General features: G+C 35.3%; 1 protein-coding gene across 1 annotated transcript; it reads left to right on the forward strand.

The window, feature by feature from the left end:
- Positions 1-5,369: 5,369 nt before the first annotated feature.
- sem1 (SEM1 26S proteasome subunit) lies at positions 5,370-9,145 on the forward strand. Its single transcript, XM_062990680.1, has 3 exons — positions 5,370-5,509; positions 7,859-7,952; positions 8,869-9,145. The coding sequence occupies exons 1-3, from the start codon at positions 5,434-5,436 to the stop codon at positions 8,909-8,911; spliced, it is 213 nt and encodes a 70-aa protein (XP_062846750.1). The 5' UTR covers positions 5,370-5,433; the 3' UTR covers positions 8,912-9,145.
- The last annotated feature ends 15,458 nt before the right edge of the window (positions 9,146-24,603 follow it).

A 24,603-nucleotide genomic window follows, 5' to 3' on the forward strand; every position in this document is an offset into this window, starting at 1 on the left:
CCTGGCTATATCTTTAATCGCTGATTCCACCTCTTCTTTTAGTATGGCTGGCTCATCTTCATAATCTTGCATCTCTAAGTAACTGTCAGGTTGAACACTTTTGTATAGTGTTTGCGTGTACACTTTCCATTGGTCCTTGATGCCTGAAGCGTCATTGTACACCTTCCCATTTTCATCCCTTAGCATGCACGTTCTTGGCTTGAATTTTCTTTTGAATTGCCTGATCTTTTGGAAGGCGGATCTTGTTCTTCCTTTCATGCACTCAGCTTCCATTTCCCTGCACATTGAATCGTAGTAGGCTTCCTTGTCTTTGCGGACTGCCCTTTGAAACTCTCTGTTGTATTGGGCTTCTGCAGTGCTGACGCCTTTGGATTTGGCTGCCTTACGCTTTAGAGCTATCTGCAGGGTTTCTTCAGTCATCCATTTGGGACATCTTTTTTTCTTCACTTTGTCTAAATTTTGTTCGCATTCTTCGTGTACGATTGATTTCATGGTGTCCCATAATTCATCCGGAGTTCGTTCTTCGTCCATGTTTAACATTTCAAATTTGTTACTCAGTCGGCTCCTGAATTCCACTGGTATATTGTTGACGTTGTACCTGGGTGATGTCTTGACTTGATTGTTTTTTCGTAGCCTCACTTGAATTCGGCACACTAGAAGCTGGTGATCTGTTCCACAGTCTGCACCAGGTTTTGTCTTTACAGATTTTATCGAACTTTTCCATCGCTGTCTACCGCATATGTAGTCAATTTGATTCCTGTGCTGCTTGTTTGGAGCAGTCCACGTGTATAGACGACGTTTATGTTGTTGGAACATGGTGTTGGCTATGAACAAATCATTTGCCTTACAGAATTCCACCATGCGTTCGCCGGCATCATTTCGGTCTCCCAAACCATATTTTCCAACTGTTGGCATTTCTGTCTGATCTCCAACTTTGGCATTCCAGTCTCCCATCACTATGAGCTGATCGCATTTACTCACAATATCGATTTCTTGCTGTAGCTGTTCGTAGAACTGATCTACATCTTCTTCTTTTGCATCTGTTGTCGGCGCATAGATCTGAATGATGGTGGTGTTGATTGGCTTGCCATGGAGTCGAAGTGACATGATGCGCTCGCTGATGGTTTTGTACTGCACATTAGACGTCCCGGAGGCTTTGGTCCAATAGCGTCACAAATCCTGGACGTATTTCGACGCATCTTTGGCTCTTCCCCAGTAGATTGTTGAGTGCCTTCCGACCTGAGGGGCTCATCTTCCAGCACTATGTCTTGAAGTCTGTTGTTGCCACTATCCATTGTGTTTTCTTGGCTTGTACGGAAGTAGATCGCCAGGCCTTTCTTCCGCGCAGTCATGCATACTCTTCTATGACCGCTGCTGCCCAGTCAGAAGATAAGCAGTTGACCATTGTTGGGGTCCACATGCGACTATGATATTACTATAACCAACTCTAAATAAACATGTTAAACCCTGATCTACACAACATTACTATAACAACCCTAAATAAACATGTTAAACCCTGATTGACACAACATTACTATAACAACCCTAAATAAACATGTTAAACCCTGATCTACACTACATTACTATAACAACCCTAAATAAACATGTTAAACCCTGATCTACACTACATTACTATAACAACCCTAAATAAACATGTTAAACCCTGATCTACACTACATTACTATAACAATCCTAAATAAACATGTTAAACCCTGATCTACACTACATTACTATAACAACCCTAAATAAACATGTTAAGCCCTGATCTACACTACATTACTATAACAACCCTAAATAAACATGTTTAACCCTGATCTACACAACATTACTATAACAATCCTAAATAAACATGTTTAACCCTGATCTACACTACATTACTATAACAACAATAAATAAACATGTTTAACCCTGATCTACACAACATTACTATAACAATCCTAAATAAACATGTTTAACCCTGATCTACACAACATTACTATAACAATCCTAAATAAACATGTTAAACCCTGATCTACACTACATTACTATAACAACCCTAAATAAACATGTTTAACCCTGATCTACACAACATTACTATAACAACCCTAAATAAACATGATAAACCCTGATCTACACAACATTACTATAACAACCCTAAATAAACATGTTAAACCCTGATCTACACTACATTACTATAACAACCCTAAATAAACATGTTTAACCCTGATCTACACTACATTACTATAACAACCCTAAATAAACATGTTTAACCCTGATCTACACTACATTACTATAACAATCCTAAATAAGCATGTTAAACCCTGATCTACACTACATTACTATAACAACCCTAAATAAACATGTTTAACCCTGATCTACACTACATTACTATAACAATCCTAAATAAACATGTTTAACCCTGATCTACACTACATTACTATAACAACCCTAAATAAACATGTTTAACCCTGATCTACACTACATTATTATAACAGCCCTAAATAAACATGTTAAACCCTGATCTACACTACATTACTATAACAACCCTAAATAAACATGTTAAACCCTGATCTACACTACATTACTATAACAACCCTAAATAAACATGTTTAACCCTGATCTACACTACATTACTATAACAGCCCTAAATAAACATGTTTAACCCTGATCTACACTACATTACTATAACAACCCTAAATAAACATGTTAAACCCTGATCTACACTACATTACTATAACAACCCTAAATAAACATGTTTAACCCTGATCTACACAACATTACTATAACAACCCTAAATAAACATGTTAAACCCTGATCTACACTACATTACTATAACAATCCTAAATAAACATGTTTAACCCTGATCTACACTACATTACTATAACAATCCTAAATAAACATGTTTAACCCTGATCTACACAACATTACTATAACAATCCTAAATAAACATGTTTAACCCTGATCTACACAACATTACTATAACAATCCTAAATAAACATGTTAAACCCTGATCTACACTACATTACTATAACAACCCTAAATAAACATGTTTAACCCTGATCTACACAACATTACTATAACAATCCTAAATAAACATGTTAAACCCTGATCTACACTACATTACTATAACAACCCTAAATAAACATGTTTAACCCTGATCTACACTACATTACTATAACAACCCTAAATAAACATGTTTAACCCTGATCTACACTACATTACTATAACAATCCTAAATAAACATGTTAAACCCTGATCTACACTACATTACTATAACAACCCTAAATAAACATGTTTAACCCTGATCTACACTACATTACTATAACAACCCTAAATAAACATGTTTAACCCTGATCTACACAACATTACTATAACAACCCTAAATAAACATGTTTAACCCTGATCTACACTACATTACTATAACAATCCTAAATAAACATGTTAAACCCTGATCTACACTACATTACTATAACAACCCTAAATAAACATGTTTAACCCTGATCTACACTACATTACTATAACAACCCTAAATAAACATGTTAAACCCTGATCTACACAACATTACTATAACAATCCTAAATAAACATGTTTAACCCTGATCTACACAACATTACTATAACAATCCTAAATAAACATGTTTAACCCTGATCTACACAACATTACTATAACAATCCTAAATAAACATGTTTAACCCTGATCTACACAACATTACTATAACAATCCTAAATAAACATGTTTAACCCTGATCTACACAACATTACTATAACAATCCTAAATAAACATGTTAAACCCTGATCTACACTACATTACTATAACAACCCTAAATAAACATGTTAAACCCTGATCTACACAACATTACTATAACAACCCTAAATAAACATGTTAAACCCTGATCTACACTACATTACTATAACAACCCTAAATAAACATGTTTAACCCTGATCTACACAACATTACTATAACAACCCTAAATAAACATGTTTAACCCTGATCTACACTACATTACTATAACAACCCTAAATAAACATGTTAAACCCTGATCTACACAACATTACTATAACAACCCTAAATAAACATGTTTAACCCTGATCTACACAACATTACTATAACAATCCTAAATAAACATGTTAAACCCTGATCTACACTACATTACTATAACAACCCTAAATAAACATGTTAAACCCTGATCTACACTACATTACTATAACAACCCTAAATAAACATGTTAAACCCTGATCTACACAACATTACTATAACAATCCTAAATAAACATGTTTAACCCTGATCTACACAACATTACTATAACAACCCTAAATAAACATGTTTAACCCTGATCTACACAACATTACTATAACAATCCTAAATAAACATGTTTAACCCTGATCTACACAACATTACTATAACAACCCTAAATAAACATGTTAAACCCTGATCTACACTACATTACTATAACAATCCTAAATAAACATGTTAAACCCTGATCTACACTACATTACTATAACAACCCTAAATAAACATGTTTAACCCTGATCTACACAACATTACTATAACAATCCTAAATAAACATGTTTAACCCTGATCTACACAACATTACTATAACAACCCTAAATAAACATGTTAAACCCTGATCTACACTACATTACTATAACAATCCTAAATAAACATGTTAAACCCTGATCTACACTACATTACTATAACAACCCTAAATAAACATGTTTAACCCTGATCTACACAACATTACTATAACAATCCTAAATAAACATGTTTAACCCTGATCTACACAACATTACTATAACAACCCTAAATAAACATGTTAAACCCTGATCTACACTACATTACTATAACAATCCTAAATAAACATGTTAAACCCTGATCTACACAACATTACTATAACAACCCTAAATAAACATGTTAAACCCTGATCTACACTACATTACTATAACAATCCTAAATAAACATGTTAAACCCTGATCTACACTACATTACTATAACAATCCTAAATAAACATGTTTAACCCTGATCTACACTACATTACTATAACAACCCTAAATAAACATGTTTAACCCTGATCTACACTACATTACTATAACAATCCTAAATAAACATGTTAAACCCTGATTGACACTACATATATGTACACTACCACTGTATATGAACTTTTAATAATGAAATAATTATGTATGTAATTGTGTATGTAATAATTAAATGAAGTAGACTTAGGTAATTATAAGTAATTCTATGTTAATTATTACTGCATACTTCTCAGAGAAAAAGCATCAATACAGTGGTGCACCGTCCAGGTTTAAGTATGTACTAAATTCTGACCTTAACCACACATTGTTGCAGGCTGAACCCCGGTTGTGTTCTGCACATGCGCGAATCAAATGCGCATGCTCTATAGCTCCTATGACTGTTTTCCTTTGAAGCGCGCAGTAAGAAGCTAAGCTAGTTACCATGTCGGAGAAAAAACAAACTGTAGATTTGGGCTTGTTGGAAGAGGATGATGAATTTGAGGAATTTCCAGCTGAAGGTGGGTGAATTGTGAGAAGTAGAATAGTTGTGTGTATTTTTGTTACTAGTAAATAGGGGTTGTATTGTGAGGCAGTGACTCAGCGTGCAGCCTATGTTGAGTTGAAATGCTAACTAACTAGCATGAGTGTGTTAGCTCACTGTGTTTAATCTCTTTAGTAACATGCGGCAGTGGAAACTAAATATACTGTGCTGGTTGTAACATAACTGTAATGGTAGGAAAGTAGTAACTAATGTTAACTAACCTTTTACTCAACGTCACTATTTTGTTGCTGTGTTCTGTACATGACAGAATGAATTAGCATGTATTGTGACATGTTTTACAATTTTACGTTGGCTTAAATATCAGACACATGTTTATTAATGTAGAAACATGATGATCACTGTAGCATCATATAAGTCCTTGTCAGATCTGTAACTATACATGGTTATTCCAAATTATTTTTACTTTTCAAATTGATAAATTGGCACAGAATTAGAAAAAACGATTGAGAATAGGAACTGTATAAAGTACCTGTTTGGATTTCTCTTTGTAAATAGCTTGTTTATGAATTTGTACCTCCTGTACAAATCCACTACCAAATTATACATCATTCCTATTTAAAAAAAAATCTGCTATAAAGTGAAATGACTCATCCAAAACAAAAGATTAAGACTTTAAATAAATGCAGCACCATAAAAGAAACATTAAGACTTAATCAGTTTATATTCCTTTTAAATAAAAGTAATTTAAATTAAGCGTCTTTGGTTTGAAAATTCTACAGAATATGTAAACAAAACTATTTGTACTAGCAAGATGGTGAAGTTCATTTCTAAGCTTTGTACATCCTGGATAGGGCACAAATCCATCACGTCATATCCATCAGTGTGCTTCCTACACTGAATTATTCACTCATCCTTAGGGGCAGTTACATTTTTAACCTCTGACCCCCCCAACGTTGTGGCACCATGCCACTCTGTAACAATGTAATTTATGAAAATATAAAGCAGTATAATAAAACCAAATCAATAGAAAAGACAAAGCTACAATTTTATAGTAGTTGCAGAACCATTTTAATGTTTAGTGTTACACACACTAATGTGTGTGTGTGTGTATATATATATATATATATATATATATATATATATATATATATATCATTGTCAAAATATTATAAACAATAGGGCTGGCTTCTTGGACCAAGATTAGGCCTAAATGTAATTTTTTATTTAAATTACAACAAGATAGGCTGGTTGCATATAAGAGAGAACTGCATACAAGGTGTCCTGTTACCAGACCAACAGACTGCATTATAATTTTTTACTCTGCTCGTAGACAGCTGACAATAATGAATTGGCGAGCAAGGCAGTAGTAACATTTAATTTAGTTTTTTTTGTTCTCCTGTTTCATTTTCTTAAATAACCTTTAATGTCATTCTGTAAACAGTCACACTAAAGAACCCATTTCAGATGAAATATCCCAGCCTGGTCTATTTGGGAAAAAAAAGAAACATTGCAAAATTTAATGAAACAGATCACTCTGCATCCCACCTTTGATCATGGTCAGGCCAAAGGACCTCATCCACATCAGCTATGATGTTTTCCCTGGCCAAGCAGTGGGGGAAAACGCCTGGTGTGACGGATCCATCTCAGGTATTCAACTGCATGGATGTCATCACATCTCCTCCATTGCCTGGAGTAATGCTACCCGTATTTGCATTTGTACACTTTCCACTGCCATGCTGAAAAGAATTCCTCTACTGGATTTAGAAATGGGGAATATGGTGGACGGTACAGCACTACAAAATTTGGGTTATTGACATGCTAAATTTGAGTGTGACTGAGTGAAGGAGCAACTATACCAAATCTTTTTTATACTCTAGCAAATGATTGAAATATTCTTTCAATTAAGTTAAGTTGCACAGGTGCAACATGAGTGAGACTAATCATGGTGTTGCATTTTATAGGCCAGTTTTTCTAGGTTACCAAAGTGTGCTAAATAATTCAGTTTGTGTTCATAAATTTGCAAAACTGTGATTTAGAATGATGTTCGTGCGAGAACAATTGGAATTGTGCTTAGAGTTTAGCAGTTTGAGTCATGTTGTTGATACATTAGCTTTTCAGAATTGTGTGCATAGTTCCATACTGTTCGAATAAAATGGGGGAAAATAGTGTTGCCAAATCTGGGTTTATATTATGTAAAAATTATTTTAGTGTATTTTCAATCCACCTTTTTCCTCACATTTCTTGGGACATTTCTTTTTCTGTGGTCTGCATTTAGTTGTTAATTAGTTGTTAATGTTATATTTTTTTATGTTTTGTGTTCTCTGCTGTGAAACATGCCATTAAAATGTTTGTGTTTAATCCTCAGATTGGACAGGCCTAGATGAAGATGAGGATGCTCATGTCTGGGAAGATAACTGGGATGATGATAATGTTGAAGATGATTTTTCTAATCAGTTAAGGTATCCAAATTCCATCCATCCATCTAAATTGTATTGTTTAGTATAATCCATTATCTGGAGAATAGGGTCAAAAGGGGGATGTTGGGAGCAGGTAAAGATATTTTACAAGTCAACCTGAATTTGTTAATTTGGAATATTATTACACATCCACACAAGTAAAATATTACTACAGTTTAGATTTTACAAATTGCATACAATACAATAAAACGAACAATAAAGTGGAATTTGGTAAAAATATATAAGTTTGATGTATTAGGGGTTTACTTATTGAGCTGCCAAATTTTTTTTTTCATCATATCGTGCCAAACTTAAAATTATGTGCAGCCTTAAACCAGAGGTGTGTACTGACTTCTAGCTTTCTAGCTTCTAGCTACAGGAGAATGTTCTTTTAATCACAGTTTACAATACCATTAAATTTTTTTTCTAAAATGTATCTTGGTTAACCACAAGAAATAGAAATCAAAACAAAACAAAATAATTAAGATTTATGTACTGGGAAGAAAAAGAAAATGCATTGCTACACAGAATGGCTGACTGGAAAAAAAAGGTTTAATGGTGCATTAATATTATTTAGGTTTTAGTATACAGTGGAAAATGTTTTTATTACAGTAAATGTGTCATCAAACTGGTAATGTTTATTTTTTAATAAATAAAATAATGGCCATTTGAATGGTTAGTCAGTGATTTTAATTCATCATTATATTCTATATTATTATTTTAACCAAACAGTTTTTTTTTCTGGTAACCCTGTTAATGTTACCAGTCAAGTATTAAGAATTTCATGGAATTAAACGTCTTTCCCCATCCCTGGAAAGTTTTTGTAAAGGATAGTTTCAGCCAGTTATATGACAGAAAAAAAACCTTAAAATCTGACATGGTATAATGTATCTGACGTGTGTTTACCTTATTTTTGCAGAGCCGAGCTTGAAAAACATGGGTACAAGATGGAGACGTCATAACACTGATCATCTTAAGACGAAGATCGAGTTATCATATTTGAAGCTGTCACTTCATTATGGAAGTTTTCAAATGTGATTATGCTTCTTCTATACAAAGTCAAGTATCTTGGCAGATGTCAACAGGATGAGGAAAATTTAATGGACAGTCCCACTTGTTATATTTTGGGTTTTGCAGTGACTTTGTGCTTGTATTTGTTGATAGTTGGGATATTAAAATGAGTTTTTTTTCTGAAATGGTTCATTGGATTCTTTTAATATGGATGGAGAAATAAATGGATGAATATCAGTGCTTAATGATTGTGCCCAGTGCTGCTATACCAGTTTTATCTAACGCTTTTCAAAATCAACATGCACATAAGCTGTACTTTTATTGTGAAATGTGCAGAAATATCTACCAAGGTCAGACATAAAGAAGTAATTTTAGTCTTGATTCTTCAGAGGAATGGTCTACAATCAGCCATGGCCAAAATATATGTAGAAAAGCTTTATTAAGATTTTAGCATCAGAGGGAAAGCTGCTACTAAATGCACCTCTACAGCCTACCCCTATTTATCACAACATATGTAATCCCTGTTGTCGTGTTCATTCCTATCTGGTGGAACAAGGTAAAAATATAGTTATCATTTTAAATAATAGGAACAGAGACACACTACACTGCTTAAAGCCTGTCTATCCTATCTGAAAATGTACACAGACACTATATGACCAACATTATTTGAAACCTGGCTTTAATCTAGTTGGACAACCCATATCTAAATCATGTGCATTGATATGGAGTTGATCTCCCTCTGCATATAGAACAGTCTTTTTAAAAAAATTTCTGCCCATTCAGTCAAAAGAGCAGATGTGAGCTCAGACATTTATGTTGATGAGAAAGAACTGGCTCGCAATCTACAAACCCCATTTCCAGAAAAGTTGGGACACTTTTTAAATTGCAGTAAAAACTTTACTTAAACCTTAACAAATGAGATTTTGGTGTTATTTTCCTACAATGAATTCAATTTGTTAAATATAAACAAATTTAGATGCTAATGTCTGTAACATACTCAAAAATGCTGCGACAGATGCAAAAATAAATTATTAATAAAATTAAAACTCCTCACATATTCTGTAGTTGGTTATACTCACTGATATAAAAAAGCAATTTTACAACTTACTATAACTGGGCTAAACCATGAAATATTTACATGGAAGGAGGAATTTAGGAGCTGATAGAGATGTGTTGTTAGAGTTCTATATTATTTTACAGATTAAATAGCCATTAAAATATACTTCAGTTAATAAGGCAACGATTTAAATGAAATGGCAAATGACAATCTATATTGACCTCTTTCTGCTTTAGGGTCCCTGGTATCATCTTTTAACAGAGTAATATGTGATTGTGGTTGTGGTGGGATATCAGTTTGGTATATTCAGTGCTGCAAGCCCAAAGCTAGAACAGCTTCAGTGTTTTGTACTCGCACTTCCAGCTGAGCCTGTGGAGCTTTGCGAAGTCTCTGCAGGCAGATTATCCAGTTCAGTGTGTGTCAGAGGTATTGAGGTGGTCACAGCGTGCCCTGCCTGGGCCTGCCCACTCAAGATCACGGCCTGCTCTTCTGCTCCTCTCAGCAGGGGGCTTCCCCCATGCACACAGGCCGAGGCCAATTTGCCCAGCCGTACTCCCCCAGCAAAATGATTTCTCTGGATTTGTTCCTCTCAGTCTCTGAGCCATAATAAGCTGAAATTGACGCCAGTAAGACATCTTTTACCGCAGGAGGGCTTCTTTCCATTACGCCTTACCACTGTCTTTGGGTTTTTTGGATGCATTTTGTTTTTTGGTTAAGACTTTCTGTTAAATTTCTAAAAAAAAGAAAAAAAAATTGTGTGGGTTTTAACCAATACTGTTTGTGTGCTATAAGACTTACCCAGTGGAATCGTGAAGGGGTCTATGAAAATTTAATGAATTGAAAAATTACCATTAAAATTGTAAGTTTTCAGCTGAATTACATAAGATTTCTTAAAACATTTTAGTGATAACATGCTTTAAACATGAATGCTCCAGCACTTGTGCTTAATTGGATAGTGTCAGTATAGAGTGAATGAAATGAACTGATACTAAATCAATAATACCTGCACTTATTCTAATTTATCAAGGGAATACAGAGGAGCATATGAGCCTACACAGCCAGACAGTCATAAAGTGCAAATCCACTGATACCCCTGAAAAATAACTGCTTTGTGCTGGATGATTATTTTATTTGTTGGAAAGTTAACGAGGTGTAAACATCAGTAAGTAAGAGCAGCAGTGGAGAATCAAAGACTTGTTTGTTTGTGCCAAAGGCATGAGATTGGCCTCATGTTTGATGACGGGGGTCTTTTCTCAAAAATCTGTGTTGCAGGCTGTGAGAACATAATCTTTAGGTTTATGTACATCTGTTTCTTTTGTTCTTTTCCTAACTGCTTCCCTGAATTATGTGAAATTATGCATACTGTATTGCGTATTAAATTATATCTATAAAATTTTAATTAAATCACATATTAAACAATATCTATAAATTATAGATTTAAAATTACTAATGTATTTTATAAATATGCAGTGGGAGCCAAACGTCTAGTAGTGAGATTTTTTTTGTGTTTTTATTTATTACAAATACATTACAATTACATATAATTGATTTAAAAATGTGAGTGAAAAGCAGAATCTGTAAAAAATATTTATATGAATATCAAATATCAAGTATTGGCCATATTTGCAATAACAAACAAGCTTCTGATGAATAAATCAGATCCACCTGCTTTAGTCATCTGGATAGGACAAGAAAATCTGACTGTTTGAACAAAGTTAATGACATGGTCAGTTTTACAATTGTCCTCATTTGCTGTTCCAGAAAACATATATATTTTTTCAAAAAAGGCATTTTACATAAAAAAGTAATACACAAACACACACACACACACACACACTGATCAGCCATAACATTAAAACCACCTCCTTGTTTCTACACTCAGTGTCTATTTTGTCAGCTCCACTTCCCATATAGAAGTACTTTGTACTTCTACAATTACTGACTGTAGTCTATCTGTTTCTCTGCATACTTTTTAACCTGCTTTTACTCTGTTCTTATAATAGTCAGGACCCCCACAGGACCACCACAGAGCAGGTATTATGTAGGTAGTGGATCAATCTCACCACTGCAGTGACAATGACATGGTGGTGGTGTGTTAGTGTGTGTTGTGCTGGTATGAGTGGATCAGACACAGCAGCGCTGCTGGAGTTTTTTAAATACAGTGTCCACTCACTGTCCACTCTATTAGACACTCCTACCTAGTTGGTCCACCTTGTAGATGCAAAGTCAGAAATCGCTCATTTATTGCTACTGTTTGAGTGGTTCATCTTCTAGACCTTCATCAGTGGTCACAGAATGCTGACCACGGGGTGCTGTTGGCTGGATATATTTTTGGTTGGTGGACTATTCTCAGTCCAGCAGTGACAGTGAGGTGTTTAAAAACTTCATCAGCACTGCTGTGTCTAATCCACTCATACCAGCACAACACACACTAACACACCACCACCATGTCAGTGTCACTGCAGTGCTGAGAATGATCCACCACCTAAATAATACCTGCTCTGTGGAGGTCCTGTGGGGGTCCTGACTATTGAAGAACAGCATGAAAGGGGGCTAACAAAGTATGCAGAGAAACAGATGGACTACAGTCAGTAATTGTAGAACTACAAAGTGCTTCTATATGGTAAGTGGAGCTGATAAAACGGACAGTGAGTGTACTAGAAACAAGGAGGTGGTTTTAATGTTATGGCTGATAAATATATACACTAGTATTCTTTAGTCAATAAATTTACAATAGGAGAGTTTTTATTATTAAATGGTCCTTCAATTTGTATCTGCAATAATACGCAAAACTTGAAAATACTGGTCATGGTTTATAATTAAATGAGTTGTCTCTACTTGTAGTTATAACAGCTTGTACTCTTTTTACAAGATTTTACAAGAGATTATCTGTGAGAATTTGTGCCCACTAAGTCAAAAGAACAGTTGTTAGGCCAGACACTGATGTTGGATGGGAAGACCTGCTTTGCAATTGTCCCAGTTTATCCCAAGATATTTGGTGGTATGGAGGTCAGAACCCTCTGTGCAGGCCACTAGAGTTTGTCAGCTTCAAAGCTTCAAACCATGCTGAAACAAGAAAGGACTTTCCACAAACTATAGAAAGCCTATCATTTATTTTATAAAGCTGACTTTTAAGTATCTATTAGCAATAAGCAAATTTATTTGGATGCATTATGTGTTTACATAAAGATGTTTTTGTAAAATACTGTGATGCATGATGTGCATTTCATTTTACAATCATTTACAAGAACAATCAAGACTTTTCCCCTGACCTTTGATCGAAAAAAATCAACATTTGTAAATAACCTTTACTTAATCACATGAAACAAATTTCATGTTGCTTTTAATGTAATTGCTTTTACACATATAAATGTAATTGTTATATACTTTTATATTTAATATTGTTTGTATTGCAAATTTTCATGGCATTTCTCTTGTCTGTGGCTGTGAGGGTGCTTGTGGATTTATGTTGATCATGACCTTAGTGTGCTGCTCTTCTGTGAGCCAAGAAAAGACAGGGGGTTGTCAAGCTGGGAGCATGCAGCTGCTTCAATAATAGGCCTAATTGCACATTTTCTTTTGTGGGACTGAAATTAGCGGCAGAGCACAGCTACAATGCCCAAACCACGACAAAAAAAAAAGACTCATGGGGCAAACTGCTCACCAGTGCAGTCCATCACCACCCACCCACATCTCCCTGTCCACACCTGCAGTCGCCCTCGCCAAAGTAAACACAGATAATAAGGTGTAATTACTTTAAAAATAATAATGAGAGTCCTCATGTGACAATGGCTGGCCTGTTTATTGAGGGATGAAAATAACTTCTGAAGACACAGATGAGGGTTCCCCCATCAGGAGACCCTGAAAAGCTGTGCAGTGTGTTAACCTTGATCCTCTCCCACCCTATACCGGAACAGTATGAAGGGTACGTATGAAAGAGAATTCCTCTGTGATTTCAGCTCTGTCATTTGGTTTTCTGTGTCAAGCTCGTAGTACAGATCTACATCCATCATAAGATCTGTTAACATTTAAAAAATTACATTTACATTACCATTGAATTCAGCGGTTGTTTGGAGATTCATATTTTAGCTTTTACCCAGAATAAAACATTATGGGTTTGGATTATTCATTGTTTTTAAATGGCATCAGCAGTTGGTGGAGTGATGAAGACAAACCAGGTTTTTCCACAAATAATTACTTTTTTAGGTTTAGGGTTTTACTGCATACAGTGCCACTCAGAAACACCCCCCAAAAAAATTCAATCTGAACAGGGTACCAATCAATTGCAAGGTAACATATTCACAAATTTACTCACTAATGCCTTAGACCTTATAGATTAGTTAATCCAACTATCACATTTTTGGGAGATAGAAGGAAAGAGATTTCTCAGAGTAAAACAACATGGACACAGACAGACATTACATTTATCACAGGTGGTAGTTCAAGGATCAAAGGATCAAACCCAGATCAAAGCTGGATCAAAGACGCTCCTCCTGGATACAGTCATGTATATGAGCCAGGTCTTAATGGTCGGTGAAGAGGAGTAGCCACAATTTATGACATAGGCCTTAATGTAAGAAAAACAACTTATATGGCTCATTTGAAATGCTTTTGAGTGATCAATCTCTTATTCAAAACGTAATATTAACTATTATCAACCGAATTTACTATTTATTACATTTACATTTACATTTTCTGCATTTAGCAGATGCTCTTATCCAGAGCGACTTACAGAAGTGCTTCCATAGTAAATTATAATAAACACTATTATCCTAAAATCTGTAAGCATTGCCTAGAATGTAATGGGATTTACTCACCACTGTAAACATTCCTTACTCACAATATTAACGTTTGGTTTTGACAAAAACACCCAATCAAAACTGACATAGTCCCAGATGCCACTATGCCTAAATACATGAACTCTTTAACTAATGTTAGTTGTGAATTATTGACTGATGTCATCATCTGAGCCAAATAGCTCAAGCCCAACACTTGAAGCTCATATTCCACACATGATTAAAAAGAATATGTCTGCTCCATGGTATAATGACCATAAACATGCTTTAAATCAGTTTAAAAATTTGAGTGTCAGTTGTGGCTTTTTATTCGTCTTTGTAAATCAAAGATGTGTGGCCCCCGGTCCTGAGGGGTCCTACCTGCTGGTTTGTTTGCTGTGCTGTGTTTCGGCCCTCTAGCTTTAGATGAAGGCGCAGAGCTGGAGCGTTCATGATCTCAGAGAGTTATGCTAATCAAGTACGTTGAGTTGCTGTCGTTCTGCCTCTCCCATACGCTCAGGTTTGTTGATGGTGGGGGAGGTGGGGCTGATGTCACAAGTGAGCCCTAATGGCTGGGGTATATTCTGGTTCTCTTTTTAGATATGCTGTAATAATTAGGAATGCCAGAGTCTCATGCTATACACAATTGATATTAGTATTAATAGTTTTAGTTATATTTTAGCAACAATGTTTTTTTTACAGTAAGGGGCTTCTGACATGAATCTTTTAAACCACCTACAGATTTATTTATAATGTTGTTTTGAGACAGTTTGTATTCTAAAAAGAATTATACAAATACAATTTTAATGTCAATAGGATTCTCACAGCCCATATTGTGTGCAGCACCCAGAAAATGGGCTGCCATTACAATAAAGACTTTACAAAATATTGAGTCTATTAAAAATAGTGTAAAGACATTATGGTTAAAGTTATTCTGATTACTAAATATAGCCAAACATGATGGTTATATTCTTGAACTAAAATTAGATTTTCAATATGTTTCTCTAAACCATTTTTGGGATGTACAGTATTTATACCCCAAATTCTGCAGGGCTTGAAAACAGAAGCTGCTTTCTGCTAAAGATTATTAGCACCCTACCAGATTCAAAATTTTATGTGTTCTGTAAAATTCATTCTTTTTTAATTTCTAAGTAACTCTACTCCCCTGCAAAAAGAGTTCTGCATAAATTAAACTGAGTTGACACTGTGAACAAAGTTTGACATTACATAGCCTGTTAGCTTATAGTGATGTAAAGCCCAGTTGTCTGTGTCATTTTGTTTTATAGGGGTTTCTAATTGATGGCAGATCTGTTTTTGGTGGTTTTTGGATTTGGACCTTAACAATAGCTACTATCTGACAGGGCAGGCTTGACTTCAGGGATGCTGGACTGTTTGAATGCTATAGAGAACTGTATTATAGTCCAAAGTATAGCATTAGACACTCATATTAGTGTCTAAAATATTCTACTTCAAAATTTCTTGTAAACTGAAGCATTATTGTTATTATTTGATTGGTTTGATATGTGGACATCCCTTCTACATCAGAGGATCAGTTGTTTAGCAGATGAGTTTATTAAAAGTGACTTACTATAATGACCAAAACAATACAATCAATTGAGGTTTAAGTGTCTTGCTCAGGGGTCCAGCAGTAGCAAACTGGCAGTGGTGGGGCATGAACCAGTGACCTTATGATCAATAGTCCAGTACCTTGAGCACTGAGCTGCCTCTGCTTCTTTTAAGATTAAGTTATGATCAATCTTTGTACAATATTTTATGTCAAACAATTAATGTCAATGCAAGTGCAAAATACCTAGGGTTGGTAATTAGCTTCAACATTAAATAGTGACATTATGCCAGCGTGTGATTTGATGGCTAATGGTCAGCTAATGCTATTACATTACTGAATGTTTAAATTACAACTGCAGTAAATGCTGTTCAGTTGTATTAGTTCTAATAGCAGATTAAATATTATAAAACTATAAATGCATTTAGTAGTGTTGAGCTTGCTACTATCATTATGCTAACACTGGTTTTGAATATATCTTTAGGATGTCATTTTTGAGCTCACATTTTTCACAAGTTACAGTTTTGTTTTCAACCACCAAACTCAAGTACCAGACCCAAAGATACCCAGCAGACCAAATTTTCACATACTTCATTTTTCCCAATAATATTTTAAGCAGACCTCCATATTGAGCCATCTCACTGCACTTAATAGCCATGGCCAGTCAGAGAAGGAAGCATTAATAGAACTATTTAAGCACATCAAGGCTTGGTGGGGCAATTAAGCACTATTGATGTTATTCTCACCAGTGAATTACCAGTGCTCTGATAATTGTAATTAATTAATCATCTCGCTCACTCATGCGCTCTCATTAACAGGAGAACTGTAAGGTGACCTTTCAGGTGTGACACACTCTTTTTCTTTCTCCCTGAACAATTCACATTAGTGCTCTCTGTAGCAGCAGGGCCTCTTTAACATGAACATGCACTGTGCTCTATTCTTACACCAACACTTAATTAGCAGATTTACATTATATACAAAAAATAACTGTCTATAACCAGGCTGGGGATATTATTAAACCTTCTTTTTAGTTAAATGAACCAGATTACATCAGACATTGAGTCATCCAATACTCATTCACTGGTTTATCATGTTTTAACAGTTTGACTTGACTGTATTTTGCTAAGTTAAATAAAACAGCCTAATTCGGCACAGTTTTCTATTGTGACCATCTCTTTCTATAACAGACATAACTATATGGGTTAGTAGTTACACCACAGACACTGGACAACTAGACAAACTAGTGAAGTTGTGCTGGACTATTAATCGGAAGGTCGATGGCACCACTACCACAGAGTTGCCACTGTTAAGCAATTGTAACTTGCTTTGGATAAAAATTCCTTTCTTAAAAATGTGAAAATGTAAAAATACCTTGAAACTTAACGTCAGTTGGTCCTGGGAATGGTGTTAAATTTAAAAGACGTTGAGTTTCAAGGTATTTTTTCCCACAAGGATGAATGGAAAACCTGTTATTGCATTCCATGGTCTCGTAGAACTGCATATATTTTGGGCAAATGTAAAATAATGGTGTTGTTTTCGACACTTATACACTGACAATAACACAAATATAATATAAAAACACTGAAATATGATATACCTGAAATACCTGCACCTTACCTTTACTTCTTCTTATGCTTCTTAATCTGGAGATGTTTGATGTTGGAATACCATATTGCATTCAGTAAATGCGCTTTCACATGAGAAGCGGCAAAATAGCTGTGCACAAAACTTAACGTGACTTATTGTACTAAAACAACGAGCGAGGAATTTTATTAGTGGAGAGAACTTATGAGCAGTAATAATTAAGAGAGGTTTAGTGTTCCTATGTCATTCTTTTAATACGTTAAGTCACGGTTAGCTTTTTTAACAATAAGTGTTTTAGACTCGAGAAAAAAAGCTGATTCTTACAATTTCTTAGAACCTGCAGCTGTAACACACATTAAAAATGAAACAGTGAGAAAAAACCAGCTAAACACAGATACATGTGGATGCTTTCAGAGTGGATTTGACGGTTATTCCACACAAGTACAGATTCGCACTTTGATGACGTTTTACTGCACTGCTCAAGCCAAGCGCTGAGCAAAGCGATTGTTCATTGTTAATTTGAAATTAAATAATTGCATTAAAAAACTTAACACGTTGAGTTTAAGGGAAACGTTGAGTTTAATGGTAAAAATTTTTAGACAAAAGGCATTGAGTTTCAAAGATTTTGAGTTTAGGGGACATTGAGTTACAAGGTACCACTGTACAGTAAACATGCATTACAACAATTAAATATAATTATAATAATTAAGCTCCTAAATTACATGAAATAAAAACTGTAAAAAGTTGCCAAAATAATTCTTGAAATGAAACGTTTTTATTAGCTGACTTGCATAAATTAAACAATGACCTGGCATCAGGAGGGCATGCATGCAGTGGTATTTAGGATGTTGCTATATTTCAATAGACAATGTTCGTATCATTATGGCCCTCTTTATTTGATACCTTTAAATCAGTATTGGTTTTTAAAAAGCTGTAAAAATAACCTTAGAGACTTGAGACTTAGACACAACAAGGGCCAATTTATAGCTCCCAATCCACCTATCAGCATATGTGATAGTGGTGGCACAGTGGGTAAGGTCATGCACTATTGATTGGAAGTCTGTAGGTTCATGCTCCACCACCATCAGCTGCCACTCTGGATCCCTCAAGAAAAGCCCTTAGTCACAACTGCTTGCACTGAATCTGGCCTTGATTGTAAGAAGCTTTAGATAAAAGCATCTGCTAAATATGTAAATGTTTTTGGCAAGGCAAACAAAAATGTAGTAAATATTAAATAAATTATATCAGCTAAACCATTTTATTATAATAAAATTGATATTTCTGTATATTTAATGTTGACCAATGAATTAGTGAGACACCCATTAATAGGTTGCAAATGGCACATCAGGAACAAACCCAGTCCCATGCATGCAGTGTGAATATACAAGACAGCACAATGTGGAGAAACTGGATAGCAGGGAGATCCTCTGAACAATATGGCATTGGGCTTTGAGTTCCTGGGAGGCCTGGAACAGACACAGAGAATGATAAAACTCAACAAGGAAACAATTAATCATGTGTGAGTGGTTGTCTGCTAACAAGACAACAACAGTCTTCCAAATCTCTCCCCGAGGCATGATTCAAATCCTGAAAAGTGTTCAGCATGCGGCCTCTTACACACGCACACACACACATTATAACACACACAATTACACACATGATCACACAAGCATATGCACATGCACACACACACACACATAGACGTGCATGCACACTCATAGGTGTTTATGATGTTTTCAAATATAACGTATTATAACGTGGTTTATGTTTGCATCATTCTGCATTTTGCTTGATACTACACTGAAACCGTTTGGTATAAAGTAAATAGTCTGTTCATGTCTCGTCTTACTCTTAGTGCAAACATGTAAAATTCAAATTTGACATTAATCAGCTTCAGAAACAGGAGTTTGATGTTCATTTTCTTTCTGTTTTTGGAAAAACTTCATCCTTCATTTACCTATGTGTCCTGTGAGTGGCAAACTCCCCTGGAATGAGGCAAAGCAGGCGTGCTGTACCTAAGAGCTCTTGAAAATACTGAGTTTTGTACTGCTGGTCTTGGAGGTGGAGAATTAAAGAAATACATAAGCAAACAAAGAGGTGGTGTGTGTTTCATGATGGGATGTCTGGTCAGAATCACAGCAGTCATCAGAATAAGAACTGACATAGGTTACTGCAGGGCTTTCTGCTGAGGAACACTTTCTGCGAGCCAGCAGAAACAGCGCTTTGAATCATTGAATCACTGCTTGGCACTCAGTATAATTCACTGACTAAGAGAAGAAATATGTGGCATTTCACACTTTCATTTGTGATTTATTGGCCATTTGGATTTCCTATAACAATATAACACTATCACTTCATTAAACTCACAAATGATTCATCGAGTTATCATAAAAGGTTTTAAAGAGAATTTTATTTCACTACTTTGCACAGTGGCTCAGTGGGTAGCACTGTCTCCTCACAGCAAGAAGGCCCTGGGTTCGATCCCCAGGTGGGGCGGTCCGGCTCCTTTCTGTGTGGAGTTTGCATGTTCTCCCAGTGTCTGCGTGGGTTTCCTCTGGGAGCTCCAGTTTCCTCACACAGTCCAAAGACATGCAAGTGAGTTGAATTGGAGATACAAAATTGTCCAGGACTGCGTTCAATACAACCTTGTGGATTGAAAAATCTTGTGTAATGAGTAACTACCGTTCTTATCATGAATATAACCAAAGTGTGAAACATGACGTTAAAATCCTAATAAACAAACAAACAAACTACTTTGCACCTAACCAGGACACCCTAGGTTAAATTTCATGTTTGATAGATTTACTAGGGTAATCTATCATTTACCTCTGCACATTTTAATGGTCATGTTATGGTCATTTTTATTTTTTGTTTTAGTTTTGTCAATTGGCAACATTTAGCAAATAATTAAAAAATGAGCTCCAAAATGAACAGAAATAAGTTGTCTGTAAAGGTTGTGACCTATTTACACTTGGAAAATAATAATAATTAAAAAAACATTAATAAATAAGACTACTGTATATATGGTCTATTAGTTGCCCCACATTGCATTTGAAGACGCTGGCATGTATACATTGATTTTAATTTAATTCATTAAAAATCTGTTTATATTTTATTATAGACTAATTAAAAACCACAGATAAATCACAAATATTAATTATTTAATTAAATTATTAAAAATAATTTAATATTTATTACTATGAATTGTAGTTCATTTTTTCTGTTTTTCAAATGAAAATTAATGATAATCTCAATTAATAATTTAAAATAATTAATGAATTAATTTTTCTGTTTCTGCTAAATAAACTGTGGGCTTGTTAAGATCTGTGGTATGCTTCAGGAGGGTAAAAGGACAGAACTTAAAGATTTACTGGTGTACTTGTTTTGTTCAAAGGACCACATCATTTACCACAATACTCTTGAGCAGCAATTATGAGAGTGAGTAGGAATGTGAGGGCAAAGCATGCAGGCAGATGGGAGCAGAATAGCCAAGAGCCTTTTTGCTCTGTGGTCAGCTCTCAGTGTCTGTGGGCAGCATCTGGGTGCATTTAACTGTCTTGTTCGGCCTCCTCTCGTATTGCAGGTTTCAGTGTGGGCCCTTGTTTTTCTGGAGATGGCTAAAGCCGGCTGGTCTGGACCTTCTCAAAGTGCCCCAGTGCATCCGCCCGTCTCTCCAAAGGGGCAATTTTAGCCCTTCCCAGATGCCCCTTAGCATGTTTAGTGTAGCTCCTCATTTGAAATGAAAGATATTAAACAGATTCATTCAGAAGCCGCTCTTCTTAAGCCTTTTTGGAGAGAAAGAAGTGGGTGGCCAATGGCAAGCGGGGGCTACAAGTGTCTATGTGTGCACTCATGCACTTGTGTATAAGTGAGTGTGCACATAGGCGGACGGTGCAAATCCGCAGAGTCAATGGCATCACTGTGGTGAAGTCGTCGTGACACTAGGCAGTCCTCCTCATCACGCTACCGCTGTGGCTTTGAAAGTCCTCAGTCAATCTGCTCAGAGGTCAGGTTTTAGCAAATGATCTATCTAAGCAGAATGACTGCTCGCTGCGTTTATTCATATTTACTCGTTGACTACTGTCAAAGTTGTTTATTGCTGCGGCAGCTGAAAGCAAACCAGAGCAAGTTTGACTTGTTAAGTAAGATGGAAGGATGTTATTCAAACATAGGTTTATTTTCATGTAAACAAAAAAGCCTGTCAAGGCTTATTATCCTCACTCAGATTATGTCAATAGCATGTGTATCAACAACACTACATTTATTTACTTTGGTAAGTTTATTTGAAATCTTTGTGTTCAAATTGATTTACAAGACAGAATTACTGCATATACAAGTACACAAAATGCTTTTATAAATATGAACTAATTTTCGAAAAAAAAAGTTGGGACAGAAGGTAAAATTCATAGATAATTTGTTTAAGTATGCTAAATTAAATACGTTTATCTTTCTAACTGTATTGATTCAACACATTCTAAAAAGTTGTGACAAGAAAATTTAAGATTGGGAAGTTGATGATTGGGTATAAAAGGAGCATTATTAAAAAGCCCAGTTGTTTATTAGCTAGAATGGGTCAATGTACAAACAATTTAAGAATAGAAACAGTATTTCTCAATGTACAATTGCAAGGACTTGTAGGACCATTCTGATTGAAACCAACACAAAGTAAAAAGATGCATCTGTGTTATAAGGGTCTGTTAGTGCTTATGGCATGGTAACTTGCACGTCTGCAAAAACTGAGAAGCATTTTGGAGCAACACATGCTAACATCTAGATGACGTATTTTTGGGACGTCCGAGCATGTTTCAGGAAAACAGTGCCAGGTGGCACATTATGAAGGGAAATATACAACGTCAGAGATTCTGGTCTGTTGAGCAGTGAAAGTGTAATTTTTAAGAAGAATGGGAAAGAATTCCACTTTTGCAACTACAACAGTTGGTATCCATTGTTCTCAGTTACAGAAAATGGTTTAATATAAAGCTGATTTAACATAGTTGTAAATATGCCCCTGTCTCAACTTGTTTTAAATCATTGACTTTTGCAAGAGCTAATAAATACAAAAGTAAGTGGATTACTTAGAAACTGTAATATTTTTGTATTGGGGCTTGGGTAAGGCAGCAGTCTTTTATGCTAGCCCACCACTGGTGGTGCTGTCAGCCAGCTGGGCATCTACACGGAATTGTTTGGCTGTTTGAGAAGGGGTGGCTGAAATCCTTTGATGGGTGGCTAAAATCCTTTGATGGATTGCTTCCCATTGCTGTTTAAAGGTAAAATCAAATGAAATGTCTTTGTATCGATTTCTATTGGGATTCCAGGGATATTGGGTTTGTATTTAATTAGACCAGAAAAATATAATAGTTGTTTTTTGAACATTTGCTCATCATTATATTTATAAAGAAGCAATTAAACAAACTACAAATGAACCACACTAATTAAAAAAGTAAAACAATGTATTTAATGAAAAATTCAATATATTATAGAATACATTACTAGGTCCTGAGGACCAGGACAATACAGTCCTAAAGACCTGAAGAGGTCTACAGTTCCTCAGGGTATTCCAGTTGCATTTCACCTCCCAAAACATTCAGAACGTGGATCAGCTTCTCTACCCTAGGTGTAAATAAATGTGTAAGTGCATGTTAACCTGAGATGGATTGGCACTTTGTCCAGGTTGAATTCCTGCTTTGCACCAAGTGTTCCCAGGTTGCACCAGACCCATCTGATACTGAGATCCTGATAAAGTTAAAACCTTTTTATGTAGTTTTATAAAATTCATGCCATATCTTGTAAGTTTAATTTTAGTTTGCACATAGATGGCACTTTATACAGTGTTTACTTCCAGTACAGAAGAACATACAAATAAACTAAAATAAATGACAAATTTTGAAAGGACTGAAAGGTAAGTTCTGTCAGTCATTTTTATCAGTATACCTCTTCAATACCAACTATTAACATGTCAACATGTCAGACATACACAAAGTTTGTAAGCCACCTCTCTTTGTTACTTTAAGTAGAGGGTATTTAACCCTCGCGACCCCAGTCGTCACTATTTGTTTACTATTAATAGAATTGGCAAAAGCATCAATGTGTTCCAATCACTTGTTTTCAAGTGGCTCTATTTTTAAAGCCTTGATGTTAAACAACTAAAAATAGACACGTCTTTCTTTTCAAAGATGTATGTGTCATTAAGCAGGAAAAAATGACCCCAGGCAAAGACATGTCAGAGGTCAGCAGTTCTATCAACATTACCCAGACACTCAGCAGAGCCGGACCTGAGCTTTGACAGCTAAATTTAAGCAATCAGCTTTCTCCTATTACTCTGATCACAACAACTTGCTTAATTAGGGAATATGTTTTCCCTTTTTTTAGCCATAGAATATATGTAGCCTTTTTTGTTGTGCTCCTTGCATATATTCACTTTTCAAAAGGCCACAAACCAGCTGCATGCGCAGCTTTCATGTAAGTTCTTTTATATGGCATTTGCATGTGAATGACGCATAAATGTCACAAAAAATTACCCCATGAAGAAGGAAACGTTTGAAAATGTCATGTTCTGTTTATTGTATTACAAATCAAAATGTAAGTTATAAAACACAGAATTCATTAGTTCATAAATACCACTTTAAGGTATACTATCCAATAATAGATCAAGTTGGTGTCATC

This window comes from Trichomycterus rosablanca, chromosome 2 (assembly GCF_030014385.1).
Source record: "Trichomycterus rosablanca isolate fTriRos1 chromosome 2, fTriRos1.hap1, whole genome shotgun sequence".
Classification (NCBI taxonomy): Eukaryota; Metazoa; Chordata; class Actinopteri; order Siluriformes; family Trichomycteridae; genus Trichomycterus; species Trichomycterus rosablanca.